The 14,988-nt window shown below is 42.8% G+C and overlaps 1 protein-coding gene across 1 annotated transcript in view; it reads right to left on the reverse strand.

The window, feature by feature from the left end:
• Positions 1-14,988, reverse strand: part of EPB41L3 (erythrocyte membrane protein band 4.1 like 3) — a 210,567-nt gene that overhangs the window by 81,591 nt on the left and 113,988 nt on the right. The window contains exons 2-3 of the mRNA XM_060121932.1: positions 4,159-4,352; positions 1,078-1,275 (exon numbers count right to left, since the gene is read on the reverse strand). Of these exons, the coding sequence (XP_059977915.1) occupies positions 1,078-1,275; positions 4,159-4,341 (381 nt within the window). The 5' untranslated portion in view covers positions 4,342-4,352. The remainder of the gene's footprint in view (positions 1-1,077; positions 1,276-4,158; positions 4,353-14,988) is intronic.

Below are 14,988 nucleotides of genomic sequence, written 5' to 3' on the forward strand. Positions count from 1 at the left end.
GGAGACAAATGAACGTGGACCATGCGGGATCAGGTGGGCTTGCTGCTGGCTGTGTCTTGAGAAAAGAGAAACGGAAATGCATGACCACACACAGATGCACGCTGGCTGCGGAGCCAGCAGACTCTCAGCACCCCGGGCAGAAGAGGGGACCATTGGAAGCATGTGGTGGGCGGGGCTGGCACAGAGGGATGTGCGACGCCCATGTAGGACCAAGGGCAAGGGGATGGAGGCGGGAGAGTAGCTCTCTGAATGAGAATATTCAATCTGAAATGGAATCAACTTGCAGAAAGAGCAAGCTGCTTGCTCCCTCCCAGCTGGGGGAAAAAGACGCGGTCGGTGGTGGACAGGGCAGACCTGATTCTCCGGCCAGAATTCACGCCCGGCCTGTGTCCCTGTGATACCTGGGAGCTCAACAACCATCCATTGCCGCCACTCTCAACAGCCTGTGTCGCTCTCACTTGTTAACTTGGTCTGGCCAAACATCTCTGACAAGAGTCACTCACCTGCCCCTTCTCTCAGAAGAATTTTTGTTTTCTTTACAGAAAAACACAGAGGAGCACACCCCTTTACACTCGAGCTGCAATGCCCACCACCACGTGCATTTTAAAAACTACCCATTCTCCAAGCAAGAAAAGGACATTCACAGTTCAAATCATCCTACCGCTCCTGTATACAGAAATCTCCAAGTTTCTACCAATTAACAACTTGGCCGTAAGTTACGCAAACAGAAAAGGTAAAATTCATTTCAATGTTAGCTCACAGTCAGGATATTAAAGAACACTTAATTTTTAAGGCCTCCAAAATGTTTTTCCTACCATGGAAAGTATTAGAGATTTCTTTTTTTTTTTTTTAAAGACCACATTTTCCTCTCGATTGTAACATTTTGGGGACTTTATAAGTATTTTCGGTAATTTGATCCTCTGTGAGAGACTTCGGAAATAATATTGTGTTTAGAAACTGGGTCTGAGTAATTTTCCAGAGTTCTGGAAACACAAAGAGGCATCTTGTATGCTTTACAGCAATATTTCCCAGCTCTCAATATCTGGGACCAAAAAAAGTTTTAAAATATACATTTACCTCTACATCACAGGTATATTCTGATCCATCCAGAAGTATCACTTTGCACTGCATGCTTTTTGGCTTTTTGACAATCTTTAATGGAGATCGAGATAGTTTGCTGCTAGATGATTTCTGGGAAAGTTTATCGTCTTCAAATTGCTGATATTCGGGCTGTTTGGCAGGTCCGGCGCCAAACTCCTGGTCCTTGTCAGTGACCTGCGAAGAGCAAACAATGGACAGTTTTCACTGCAAGACAGGAAATAAATATTGCATTGCTCAGGCAATAACAGCACAGTTTAGAAACAGGCTTTCCTATTTCCTAAAGGATGAGGGATGTCTGAATTAGGATATTAGGAATGGATATACATATACAAATACTTAGAACGCTAACAGTTACACTTAAGTAACTCCTGCAGTTTAAAAGTACCCACAGGGCCTTATTTCAGTTTGACTCAAGGATTTACGTTAGCAGTGCTAAGCTCTTAGCAAATGCCACCAAGGTTCCACTAAGCAAAGGAGGGTACAAAAGTGGGCTCCTGACTTTCTAAAAGGCATCGGCTTCCACAGACACAGTGAGAGGACTTCTGGTTACTGGAGGGGAAAGGGTGGTAGAAGGACAGATTAGGAGTTTGGGATTAACGAAGATACACTACTATACATAAAACAGGTAAACAAGGACCTACTGCACGGCACAGGGAACTATATTATCTATAGCAACCTATAATGGAAAAGAATCGGAAAAGGAGTATGTATATATATGTATAAGTGAATCACTTTGCTGTACACCTGAAACTAACACAGCATTTATACTTCAACTGGGGGGAAAAAAAAGGCACTGGGTAGTATAAGCCTTGAAAACAAATAAAGCATCTAAGATTTAACCTAATGTATTCTGCTTCTTTCATTCACTGGATCCTCCTTTATTCCATGACCCATAACTGTCCCATAAACATACCAGGTATCTTATAAATTGTAAGGCCTACATAGATTCAAGTATTAATCTTCTCAGTAATTTCACAACTGTTAAAATATTTGATTTAGCTCTAACTCAATTCAATGAAGCCAGCAGCACTGAAATTCACTACAAAGTAATCCCTTAAGTCTGCTTCCCCCTTCACTGTAATGAGCTAGTATAAGAACAGATCAAACCTGTCCAAAAGCTTTAATCTGCTTTCAAATCACAATAGTCCAGTCCAAGCTAGACTCAGAACTGCAGAGGACATCCTATGAACAATAAAGTCCTCCCCTCAGTCAGTCCCCTTGGCAGTCTCCCTGTGCACTCCCCTCCAACAACTCTTTTTCTGCCCTTTTTCTATGTATTAAATGACCATCAACGCACATTCAACCCAAGGGCCAGACCACAGCTTCCGTGCTTCCATGGTCTGCAAATACACTCTGAAAGTCCAAAGGAAGATATGTTTTGAAACTCAGTTTGGGCCCCTTACATAAGCACGAAGTTTCCTCTCTCATGAATATACCACCAGCCTGGTGGCTGAAGTTCATGGGCTGGAGAGTAAGACCATATTGAGAGCTGCAGCTTTCTCAAGGTCACCAAACTCGTCAACTGGAATTCAGATCCAGCCAAAGCCCACACTTTAATCATCACGAGATACCAAAGCACACTTCATTCTACCTCGAACATGACTGGGCACCCGGTGTGAACGAGAGAATCTGAGAGTGGAAGAATCCCAGAAAATTATCTTTTCTGATCTCTTCGTTCTGTAAATGAGTAAGCTGAGGTCCAGAGGACTCGAAAGAGTTCTGAGACAACTGAGATAACCAGGGGGGAGGCGGGGCTAAAGTCTCGTGACTCTGCCGCCAGTCACCTTTCCCTCCAGTGGCTTCGAGTCACTCCTCTTTAGTTTCAAACGTCTGACTACAGAAAGTCAATCCATTTATTAAATACACATGTCTAATCGTGCCTGGGTATGGAAACTCTTCCTTCTCTCCAATTTCCCCCACTTTCACGTTTATTTCATTTCAGAGTTAAGAGGAAAGAAGAGAGAAAAATCCAGTCTAGTAACTTTAAATTTCTGAAGATCTGAAAATTAACAAACAAAACACTACCACCATCACATCTCCACAAAAAGAAAAGATAAAGGAAAACCATGATGACAGCACCTGTTCCTTTGATTCTGTTTGACAGGTTGAAGGATAACCCCCAGCTCCCTGCACAAAATGTCTGAGATCAGACAGAGCATCTATTTACAGAGCATGAAAATAAACATTACTCTTTATACCATTTAAAAGCGAAACTTAAATACCATGGGAAAAGAAATAAAATAATCAGGCTGTAAACACACAGTAGTTTAAGGCTATACCAATGTGTTGTGTTTTCCAAAGACATGCCGCTTCCTTCATGTCTCTTAACATCTTCTAGAATTTCTGGCTTGACACAAATACTTCCAACCTGTAAGAGGTCAACCATGTGTAGGGACTCCCAGATTTCCTTAGCCCATGAGTCGGGACCCTAAAACATGCTGATTCCAGGTTTGAAGTTTCAAGCCAAAGAAATTTAAACACGGATTCATTCAAGGCCCAGGTATAAATCGTGCTTTATATTTTGTAGGAAAGCTTTTAAAAGGAATAATCACATATCCATGACAACTTAAACATGTTTAGGTAACAGAGTTGAAAATAGACATGTCCACGGGAGAGGGAAAGAGGCACGAACACCCACTGTAAGTAGCTGGCAACTTTAGGGTCAGAGTGGCCCCAGGGAAAAATCACAAGAGCTCTGAACCCAAGGCTTAAATAAACAACCGGGCGCATAATTAGAGCCGCCAGAGCAGTGTCTAGCCTCCCCGTAAACCCAGACAAAAACCACTGACCTGCAGTCCAGATTTCAGTGTGAGTTCAAATGCTTTCATCAAAGGCAGGCGTCACCAAGCAAGGCTGTGGAATGTCATTCACTGAAAGCCTTAAAATAGCCTAACTTTCCATCTGCCCAGGACCAGAAGGGGCCAAGCAGATGACCCCTGGTGGTTCCCTCTAGTGCTAAGAGGCCAAGGTCAGAGCAGAGCCTGGAAAAGCTCAGCAAACATTCTTTCATGGGTTTTGCGGGGGGATGCTCGCAAGTGCGGGGTGGTCCAGGCTCACCTCCTTCCTCACGGGTGTGCTGTGCGCTGCCGCCTCCTCCAACAGCTCCAGTGCCTGGGGCTGCCCTTCACTGCCTGGCTCAGCTCCTGGCTGCGCCCCCAGCTGTGCCCCCGCGTGACCCTCCTGGGGCTCGGCCTCCGGCTCCGGCTTCGATTCCAAGTCTGATCCCGATTCGGTTGTCATGGTCGATTGTTCTGCAAGCAGAAAACAGGAAGGGCCCATCACTTGGTGCCGTGACCTCCCCCAGGCAGGCAAGAAAGGCGGGAGGTTACAGTGAACGGCTGAAGGAAACCAGCACAGGAAAGATGGAGAAACGCTAAGAACCAAAACACGATCCCACCACACATACCTAACAACAGCCTTGTCCAATTCACCACAAGGACGGGTGCCCGTCGACGTCTCAAAAGGAACATTTAGTAGTAAATCCTAATTTGGAACGATCACAGGCTTTATCCCTATTAGATTTTTGCCACAGATGACCGTGAAATGACATTACCGTCATAATAATTACCTAACTTAGATACGTTTAATTTCAGAAAAATGAATTTTCTGAATCAGCTGGAGATACATTTTAATCTCTGGCAACGATGATCTAGTAATGGAAGCGGATGCTCTTTCTCATTCCCTTTCCCCTTCCCAGGGGCCCTGCTCTGCCCTTCCACACCCGTGAATCCATCCATTCTTCTGCGAACAAACACCCTCCCCCTCTGTGATTTTCCCGTAAATGTTATTCCCTTTTCTTCTTAAATTTATTTATTTATTTTTGGCTGCATTGGGTCTTCGTTGCTGCACGCGGCTTTCTCTACTTGCAGCGAGCGGGGGCTATTCTTCGTCGCGGTGCGCAGGCTTCTCATTGCGGTGGCTTCTCTTGTTGCGGAGCATGGGCTCTAGGCGTGTGGGTTTCAGTAGCTGTGGCTCGCAGGCTCTAGAGCACAGGCTCAGTAGTTGTGGCGCACGGGCTTAGTTGCTCTGCGGCACGTGGGATCTTCCCTGACCAGGGCTTGAACCCGTGTCCCCTGCATTGGCAGGTGGATTCTTAACCACGGCGCCACCAGGGAAGTCCCTGTTATTCCCTTTTGAACGAGTAACCACAGTACATCAGCGGCTTCTTTGGTGTTGAGGAACCTGTCCCGCACCGGACCACCCCTGGCCACGGCGGAGGGAAGCTGGGTAGCATCACCTCTCCCGCTCATCACAAGTTCACTCTCAAAGGCTTCTTCCTGGTTCCCTCCTATTTCCCGTGAGTGTTGAAGAAGTTTGTCCATCTCATATCCCATCAGGAACTCAAACAACAGATCCTGACATAGAATAATCTGCTCTTACATCCTAAGAAGGGTGCCCTAAAATATAACTGCCATCTCCTTATAACTTACTTGTCAAGACATAAGCATTTTGTGCCTCAGTTTCCACATCTGCCAAATGACATGTGATCTCATGTGAACATCATCACATCTAAAGAACCTATTTCTTTCTTTCTTTTTTTTTTTTTTTTGCGGTATGCGGGCCTCTCACTCTTGTGGCCTCTCCCGTTGTGGAGCACAGGCTCCGGACGCGCAGGCTCAGCGGCCACGGCTCACGGGCCCAGCCGCTCCGCGGCATGTGGGATCTTCCCGGACCGGGGCACGAACCCGTGTGCCCTGCATTGGCAGGCGGACTCCCAACCACTGCGCCACCAGGGAAGCCCAAGAACCTATTTCTTGCTGTTACCTCTTCCTACTACTAATAGACATACCGCTATAATTAAAGCCATTTTTTGCTCTAAGCAGCAAGAGAGCTGCTATACCAGTGGTCACCATGTCATTTTAAGTAATTTCTCATCTTAGCTATGTGGTAAATATCTCAAAAATGAATATCTCAGATAATCACATAATTTCCCTTCCTAATTCTAATTTTATGGTAAAAATACCATGAGCAAAGGGCTAGTGTAATACTTTAAGCAAATGATACACCCGTTAGTATGAGTAGAATTTTTATGAAAAATAAAACTCCATAGTAAAATTACCAGTTAGTTCCTATTTTCACAATACACATTGGAAGATGCTTAATAATTTGAAGAGGGAAACATTACAAATACCAATCTATCTTATAAACTAAATGTGGTATCTGTGCTTTCTGTTTAAGGTTACTTTTTACAATCACCAGCTATTCTGTCTGTTGAATAAAAGACCTGTCAACCTGGCATGTGCTCAGTTACCCAATGTAAATGTAAATATCAAGTCCAAATGCAAAGCCAGATAGGGATCTACATAAAACTAAAACATTTTCTCTTTCCTTCTTACATTTTACATTTTCAAGCAAATCTTGAAGGCAAATATGATATTCGCATTTTTATGCTTATACCGCGAAGTGTCAAGTCTACAGAAAAAACAGTGGAGGGGGAGGCAGAGGTGGTGATTGTGTAATTCAGAGCCTATGGTTGAATTTTACCATTTAGGAGGGGGAGGATTTATTTTAATAATCAGTTCAACTCACCCAACCCTTATTGAGTACCAAATGTAAGTCAAGCACTGCTCCTGGTTTAGAGGCAGAGATAAATATGTTGTAACCCCCTACACCCTACCTTCAAGGAGCCCAGAGTCTGTGGCTGAAATAGACTCTCTCCAGAACCTATTTTTTCCATCTTTCCTTTAGTAATCAAATTTTCCGTTTCAGCTGCCATGCCTCCACCCAGTTGGAGACCACAGTGAGTTGGGGCCATGTGATTAAGTCTGGACCCATGATACGATGGAGAAAATGTATTCAATATTTAGGTCATCTTCATAAAAAGAAAGCCACTTGCCCTAGATTTCCCTTTCCCATTGTCTGGAAAATACTGACTGATGTCATTACTACAGACCTGATCATGGAAGCCCCAAGTTGAGGAAGATGCCAGAGCCGCCCCCCTCAGCCAGGGTCCCGGGATGACCTCATGGAGGGCAGCCCACCTGCTCTGGATGGTCACACAAGGCAGAATCCTTCTGTCTTGTTTGCACCTCAGTAAACCAGCCAACACCGAATCTAATACACACTCTACAGATTAAAATTCTACCCAAACCCAGACTTGAGTGGCTCCCATCTTACTAAAACAAAGTAGCCTTCTCTTGATCTCACATCCTCTGGCAGCTACCACCATATTTCCCTGCTCTCTGCTCATAACTTCTCAAAAGTCTTGTCGACCCTGTCTCACTTCCTCATTTCTTCTTTCTCTGCCACCACTCCAGCCTGATTCCATCGGGGCTGCTCTTGTGGCCACTACAGAGGATAATCCACTCTTGCCTGTCCTTGTCTCACCTGACCTCATAGCAGCCCCAACTCAGGTGATGAGACTTTACTTGTCAACATGATTCAGAACACCCCACACTCTCCTGCTTTCCTCCTATCTCTCTGGCGACTCCTCTGCATTCACTGTTACAGGTTACTCCTTATCCAACCTCTAAATGTGGGAATGTCCCAGAAAACTCACTACTAGGCCCTCTTCTCTTCTCTATATTTTTTTTCCCCAGAGCTTTAAATACTTCCCACATGCCATCTCTGGTCCAAACCTCTGTCCTGAGCTTTCAGACTAGTGTCCAGCTGTGCACTGGACACTCCTCACTGACACCTCACAGGCACCTGCTGATTTCTCTCCCCTCCTCAATTTCCCCACCTCGATAAGTGGCAATGCCATTCCTTCCAGCCAGAATTGCAGAAGTCACCCCTGACATTTTCCTTTCCCTTGTCTTCCTTATTAATATACAACAGAAAGTTCTGCATCCTTCAATAACTCCCTTTTCACTGCCTCGATTCCTATCCACCTCTATTCTGTTGACCTTCATAAAACATAAATCCAGTCACGTCACTCACCACAGAAAATCCTTTAATAACTTCCCAATGTGCTTGAAGTTAACATCAAAACTCTTAATTCCCATGGCCTTCATGGCTAAGCTGAGGCCTCAACACCCTACCGACACCCAGCGGCATGCCCATCCGGCCATCCACCTGAGATCCAGCCACGTGGTCTCCTTCCAGTGTGTAAACCACATCAGGGCTTTGTTCTGCTTCAGGGTTTTCTGGACACGCTGTTCTGTTTGCTGAGAACATTTTTTCCTCTGCTCTTCAAGCGCCTGACTCCTCATTCCGCAAGTGTTGGCTGAGAGAGGCCTTCCCTTGTTGCACAGTTATCCTAATTGTGCCTCGTTGTTTCCTTCCCATAATGCATCAAATTTTATTATTACTCAGCCATCTCTCAACCTCCTCCCCATATACTCAAGGGGGGAAATCATGTTTGTTTATATCTGAAAACTAGAACATAGTGGGTATTTCAATAATAATTTAATGAATGACTAAATAAAATCAACCCCATTTATTATATAACTATGCATTTAAAAGTGTAATAACTCTTCCTTATAGTTTTTAACCACTGTAAGATCCCTCTTAAGTGGGTGGGTAAAGAGTAGGTATTTCTACTCTTTAGAAATAGAAAACGGAACTCAGTTACAACTTTCAAAATCAAATCTCTCAAGGTAATAGACACTATTGTTCTGTTCACAGTTTAATGCTTTTATCAGTAGTTGTAAAGGGCTTCCAGAAACACAAAAAAGAAAATGTTCAGGTGGTTTAGAGAATCTCTATAAAAGAGTAACCTAAAAGCCACTAGGTCATGAATTTACAAAGTAAAACATAAATGACTATTAGAAAAAGCATATTTTAAGAAGATGCTTAGTTTTTCCTAGACAGGACAGTTCTAGCATATAAATCATATTATTGAAGAAATTTGAATACCTTCAATATTTTCTATCTTCTATGAATATCCTACTTAGGGTTCTCTGTTGTTATTATCTATGTTTCAGCAGATAATGGCTATAACTTAGTAATTAGATGTCAAAAGTGTCACAGAAGCAGAAAACCAGAATCATATCTTAAAATTAAAAAATTACTTTAAAATCTATGTATAATCTTTATAGATACAATACAAGAAAATAATCAGCAGCAAATAAGTTGCCATGTATGGTCTTGGGTGACTAATTTTTTTTTACTCTCCCACTTCCCCTTCCATAAAACAAGGGGTTCGGACTAGAAATCAGTGATGACTAAGTGAGGTGGGGGTAGGGGACGGGCTGGGGGTGGTGCAGGGGGCAGTGAAAGGCTGGAAACTTGAGATCTTCTTTCTGGTTAAGCTGACAAACCTGTTGCCTCTTTCACCATCTTCTCCCAATTTCCTTACTACTTTTTAAACCTAAGGACTTTTTACACAAAAGTCGTTGTGCTATTATACATCTCACATCAGTGCACTCTAAACTTGAAAATGTGGTTAAATACGTGTTAAAATAAAAATCTTTCTAAACATGACATTAGCCCCAGGATTCACTATATATGAAATAGAAGAGCAAAATCAGTAAAGGAATAATCCCAGTTTTGACTTTCACTATGAAACCATTCAGTACCTGGCTTTTGTCTTTAATTCTATACGTCGTCCCGAAGGCAGGGAGCCAGCTCTACAAACGCTGAATAAAAATGCAAAATGGACGTAGCCCAGGAACCACCTATCAACTACTTAAACAGTAAAATAACCTACCATTATTTTCTACCTATGAATACACCGTATAAAACCTTACCTGTCACACATCACATAAATCACAGAACCTCAAACCTCAAATAAAATCCTATGCCCTTGTCAAATATTTCCCAGGTATATCATTTCCCCCAGCACTATATGCACAATACAAGGAATAAAAATCATTGCTGTTTTTTTGACTAATTGTAATAAAATAAAACTTCCCTTGATGTTGAGAGAGAGTAAAGTAAGAAACCTTAAAAATGTAAGGCTTTTAAATTCTGGAATCTCACTAGAATCAATATTTAATTCCACATATCTGAAAGGGCATACGTTTACCTATGAGTAAACAGTATCGACAGCCTCAATCGGTAAATTCAATTTCAAAACATTTTTTTTTAATAATCTTCCTCCCTACCCACAGGCCAATATAAGCAAGCAATAAACTGATTTTTCAATGGCACACGATGAAAATCATAAGCATCTAAATACAGTCCTTACTTTAACTCATTACTTTAATAATTCTATAGTGTACACCTCCAATCTTATACCCAAATGCCAAAACATTTTTTAAAATGAGATTTTCATATTTACATTGTTTTGGGTTTTGTTTTTTTTTCTAAGATACTCATTCCCTGCTTTCTTGGATGACCCTTGCCACTTGAAATTGCACATTTTCCTTTCCGACTCACTACAGATGACTATTTTCCAATGTTCCCTTCTCTTCTGATAGGTTCACTCTGGACTACCTATAACTGTCAGTCATTTGTTACTGGAAGTAACACCATCACCTGCAATCACAAATGGAAAGTGACATAAAATGCTTATGCTTAGCTTTGGCTTAAACTGTGCCCTTTCTTTATATTAAACTTACCTTGTTAATTGTGTTTTGCTTCAGCTTAGGAAGGTCTGGAATCCCAGGAACTCCAAACCCTAAAAGCTGGCGTAAGGACATTTACTATGTGTACTGGGATAATGGCGAGAGGAGTCCTTTATCTTTTCAAGAAACATAAATTGTATTTCATTATGCCTCTCCTCAGGGATGTATTTATTAAATGACTACCAAAAGAAATGGTAGTCAGCTTAAAAGGTGGCATTGTGCAGGTGTGAATGAAATCATTCCCAATTCCCAATTCATTTCACCTATAAAAAATGGTCATTGGCATGTATTTCAGGCTTTGTTCCTTTTCAGCTCTAATTTTTTACTCTGCAGAAGAAAAAAGTCAGTTTATCCTCATCTTTTCCACTTTTAGAAGTAGCATCTCTAAATTTAACATCTCCTAAAAAAATGACTGCTAAATTAGCTTCTGCATTCAAATTTACGTATCTACCTCTCTTGCAGATAAGAAAATTCAGTGACACAGGAAAATTCTATTAAAAGACACAGACCTAGGACTTTAGTGCAGGAAAATGCTCCATAAAAATCTCTGTCCTTTACATATAAAACAGGATTCCTACAGAATAACAAAGCACTTCATAAAGAAAAACCCTTCACACCAGTTACCTGCCTAGAGGACTGTAAGACTAACAGACGATTCTTTTTTTAAAAAAACACAAGCTTTTTCCCCCCCTTTTGTATTTCAAACATAAATGTACAGAAGGGAGGCTAGTAGACCTTTATATACTCAGCGTAAGTATTTGTGACTCCTGGATACCATCCACTGATCCACCAAAACCACCAACGTCAAGCAAGTAAAAAGACAGTAATATCCCCTGACCCCTCTACCGGATTCTATCTGCGTTAAAAAAAAGCCCCAGTATCACCCATTAAACACACACACACACACACACACACACACACCACACACTCACCCCAAACAACTGCTCTTGACCTTGCCTTCTACCCTCCTACAACCCCCACTTCCACCCCTCCAGGATGGCCCTACTTCTCTCCTCTTCCTCACAGCCATACTTCTGGAAGGAATTTCCTCCCTGTGCTGTCACCACGCCCTCCCTCCCACTCACCGTTCAGAGTATTCCCCATTATTCTAGTAAATCTTACTAAGGTTACCGGCCACCTCCCTACACGGCAATAAATCCATGTGACGTCCCTTCCCATCTCTGACTTCTCCGTGTTTCTGACACACTCTTGATGTTCCTCCTCCTTCTGCCTCACTTCCATTTGCTCTTCACACCCACCTTCTCATCCTGTTTCTAAACTCTGCAGGTCTTTAGAATCAGAGCTTCTTCACTCAGTTTCAAATACAACGGCACATCCAAGATACAGGTTCCTCACTCTGACCTCTCTGAGCTTCAGATCCACAGATACGACTCCACTGCTCTCCTCGCTTCCTTGGGTGTTTCAGAGGCACCTGACACTGAACACTTCTCCATCCAAAGCACTGACCCCCACCGCCGCCCCCGCCCTCCCAGCCCCCCATCTGCTCCACTTCTGTCTTCTCCATGTCAGTAGGTGTCCATCTGTCCAAGCACAGGCCAACAATTAAATCTGAGTTTCTGCCTCTGATAACAGAGCTCTTTCTTCCACGCAAGTTCTGCGCTTCGGTAATAGCAATAAAACCTACTCTTAACCTCCTGTTCTTATTTCGGAAGTAGACAGCTTTTCAAAATCACTGTCTTATGTGATCATCTATAATTCACGATGCTGATACGCTACCTTATTCTTTTATTCAATGTAAATCAAACATGAGTAAATTTAAACTTCTGTAACATTATATTTTGTTTTACACACTATTTTCACTACTACTTACTTTTCTTTATGCACTTATCTTTACTACTTAATCTATCTATATCTATATATAAATATAAAACATCACAATTCTAGTTTCTAATCTAGTGCAAGCCCTTGAGATTCTATAGCAGGCTGCCAGCTAGTTTCTGGAAAACAAACAAAATGATCATTGTTGCTTCTAGAGAAAATACGAATGGTACCTACCCTGCTTCTAGAGTCTCAACAATTATTAACTTTCCACTGATGGTGGCTTTAAGCCTCAAATGGATGTCTAGATTTTTACCAGCTCCAACTTTAAAAGCGTTGTTTGTGGAGGGCCTCAAATAGACAAGACGCCATCAACATACGTTTCAAGTTATAACTGTCCGACTCCATTGTTTAAAATTTTCAAGAATTCAATGGCTAAAATTAAAAGAGGAGAGAAAAGGAGATGATGTGTTTCTTCTGTACTGCTGGCCAATTCTATCTCTGGCGAAGAACTTATTAGCAAAAATATATCTTTGGCACCTTAATGCAGGAGCATATTTCTCTATTACCCAGCATCTGACTCTGCATCTGTGAGAAATGAGGTGTGAACCAGAGAGAGTGAATAAATTAAAACAGAGTCAGACCCTGTGTCGTCGTCCACCACCGACAAGAGCTGCCTGGCTCTTTCTGAAATGGGTCTCTCTCCCCCAGAACCATTCATTTTCAAAATAGGGGCAAGGTTATGGCCAAAACCCCCAACCTTTGCACCTTAGTGAGGGGCAGCATCCCCTCTGGTATCTGGGGGTACCTGGTTGAGAAGCCAGGGTTCAGGCTTCTCTAGAGGCTAGGGCTGAGGACAGCTGGGACAAAAAGGGCTTGTCTCAAACAACCCGAGAACAAAACCTGTGCTCTGATCGCCTGTTTATCCAGGAAAATGCTTACAACCAGATGTTGAAAAAATGAACGAACGAACGAACGAACAGTATGTGTTTCTGGGCCTCGTGAATACAAGGCTGGTCTTCCTTTCACCCAAGTGCCCCGAACATTCAGATGAGCAACAGAATGCGGATCTGGCGGATTCATTTTCTCAAACTGCACGCATGTCTCAAGGCTTTTATCTCTGTGGTTAGCTCCTAATGGCAAGCTTCATGCAGGCACCAGAGGGAATAGTCACCAGAGGGACACGTGGTGAGAATGAGAAGGGAAACCAAGGGGAAAGTAGACGCTGTTAAGGACCCGGAAGGTAAGCTGCCTGTAAATATTTGTATCTTGCCTTTTAAAGGAGCCTGGGTGGTAGGGATTTGAAGAGTCACAGGGCACAGATAATGTTTGATCGAATCAATAAAGACATAAGGAGAAAAAAAGGCATTTCCAGTGCTGAGAAAAGGAAATCAAACATATGGGAAAATTCCCGGCAAGCCACTATTGTTTCCATTTAATACTTACAAGATCATACAAAGTAACCATTACTGTCAGCCCCGTCCGTGGTCATTAAATACAGGCAGACCTCACTGTATTGCTTCACTTTGTTGGGCTTTGTAGAAAATGTGTTTTTTTTCAAATTGAATGTTTGTGGCAACCGCGCATCAAGCAAGTCTGTCGGCACCATTTTTCCAACAGCAACTGTTCACTTCGTGTCTCTGTGTCACATTTTGGTAATTCTCACCGTATTTCAGACTTTTTCATCATTATTATATTTGTAGGGTGATCCGCTGAAAGCAGCCCTTTACCCCGTTTCCTGTTTGCCCATTTCTATTCCCTTCTAACCTTGAAAGAACCTAATTAACCTGTTGATTCTTTTCCTAGATAAAAAGATGAATGAACAACTCAGGAGTTCAAGAATGACTAGCGCTCTTCCCCCAACAGCCCACTAAGCAATCTGAAGGTAGATCACATGGCTAAGACAACATCTGAAGAGAGGGTCAGCCAGCCTACGCGCAATGGAGAATGATGCAGACCCCAACCTCTTGCCTGGATGATTCACTGAGATTCTTCTACTCCCCGCCCCACCATTTTTCCGTTTAAAAACTGTCATGGCTGAGCAGAATCTTGGGAGTTGGTCTCTGGACACGAGACTACCTTCTCCCCAGAGGGCCGGCTTTTCTGATTAAAGCACGTTTCCTTTCTATTGACACTTGCCTCTTGAATTATTGACTTTCGAGCAGCGAACAGCCCAGCCTCAGTTCAGTAACGCTGTGATCTGTGATCTTTAATGTTACTATTATGACTCACTGATGGCTCAGGTGATGGTTAGCACTTATTAACAATAAAGTATTTTTAATTAAGTTTTATACATATTTTTGTTTATTTTTTATTTATTTATTTATTTTTTTGCAGTACGCGGGCCTCTCACTGTTGTGGCCTCTCCCGTTGCGGAGCACAGGCTCCGGACGCGCAGGCTCAGCGGCCATGGCTCACGGGTCCAGCCGCTCCGCGGCATGTGGGATCTTCCCAGACTGGGGCACGAACCCGTGTGCCCTGCATCGGCAGGCGGACTCTCAACCACTGCGCCACCAGGGAAGCCCTATACATATTTTTAAAGACATAATACCACTGCACACTTAACAGACTACAGTACAGTATAAACATAACTTTTATCGGCACTGGGAAACCAAAACACTTGTGTGATGGTGCTCTACTGCGGTGGTCTGGAACCAAA

The sequence above is a fragment of the Lagenorhynchus albirostris genome, chromosome 14 (assembly GCF_949774975.1).
Source record: "Lagenorhynchus albirostris chromosome 14, mLagAlb1.1, whole genome shotgun sequence".
Taxonomy (NCBI): Eukaryota; Metazoa; Chordata; class Mammalia; order Artiodactyla; family Delphinidae; genus Lagenorhynchus; species Lagenorhynchus albirostris.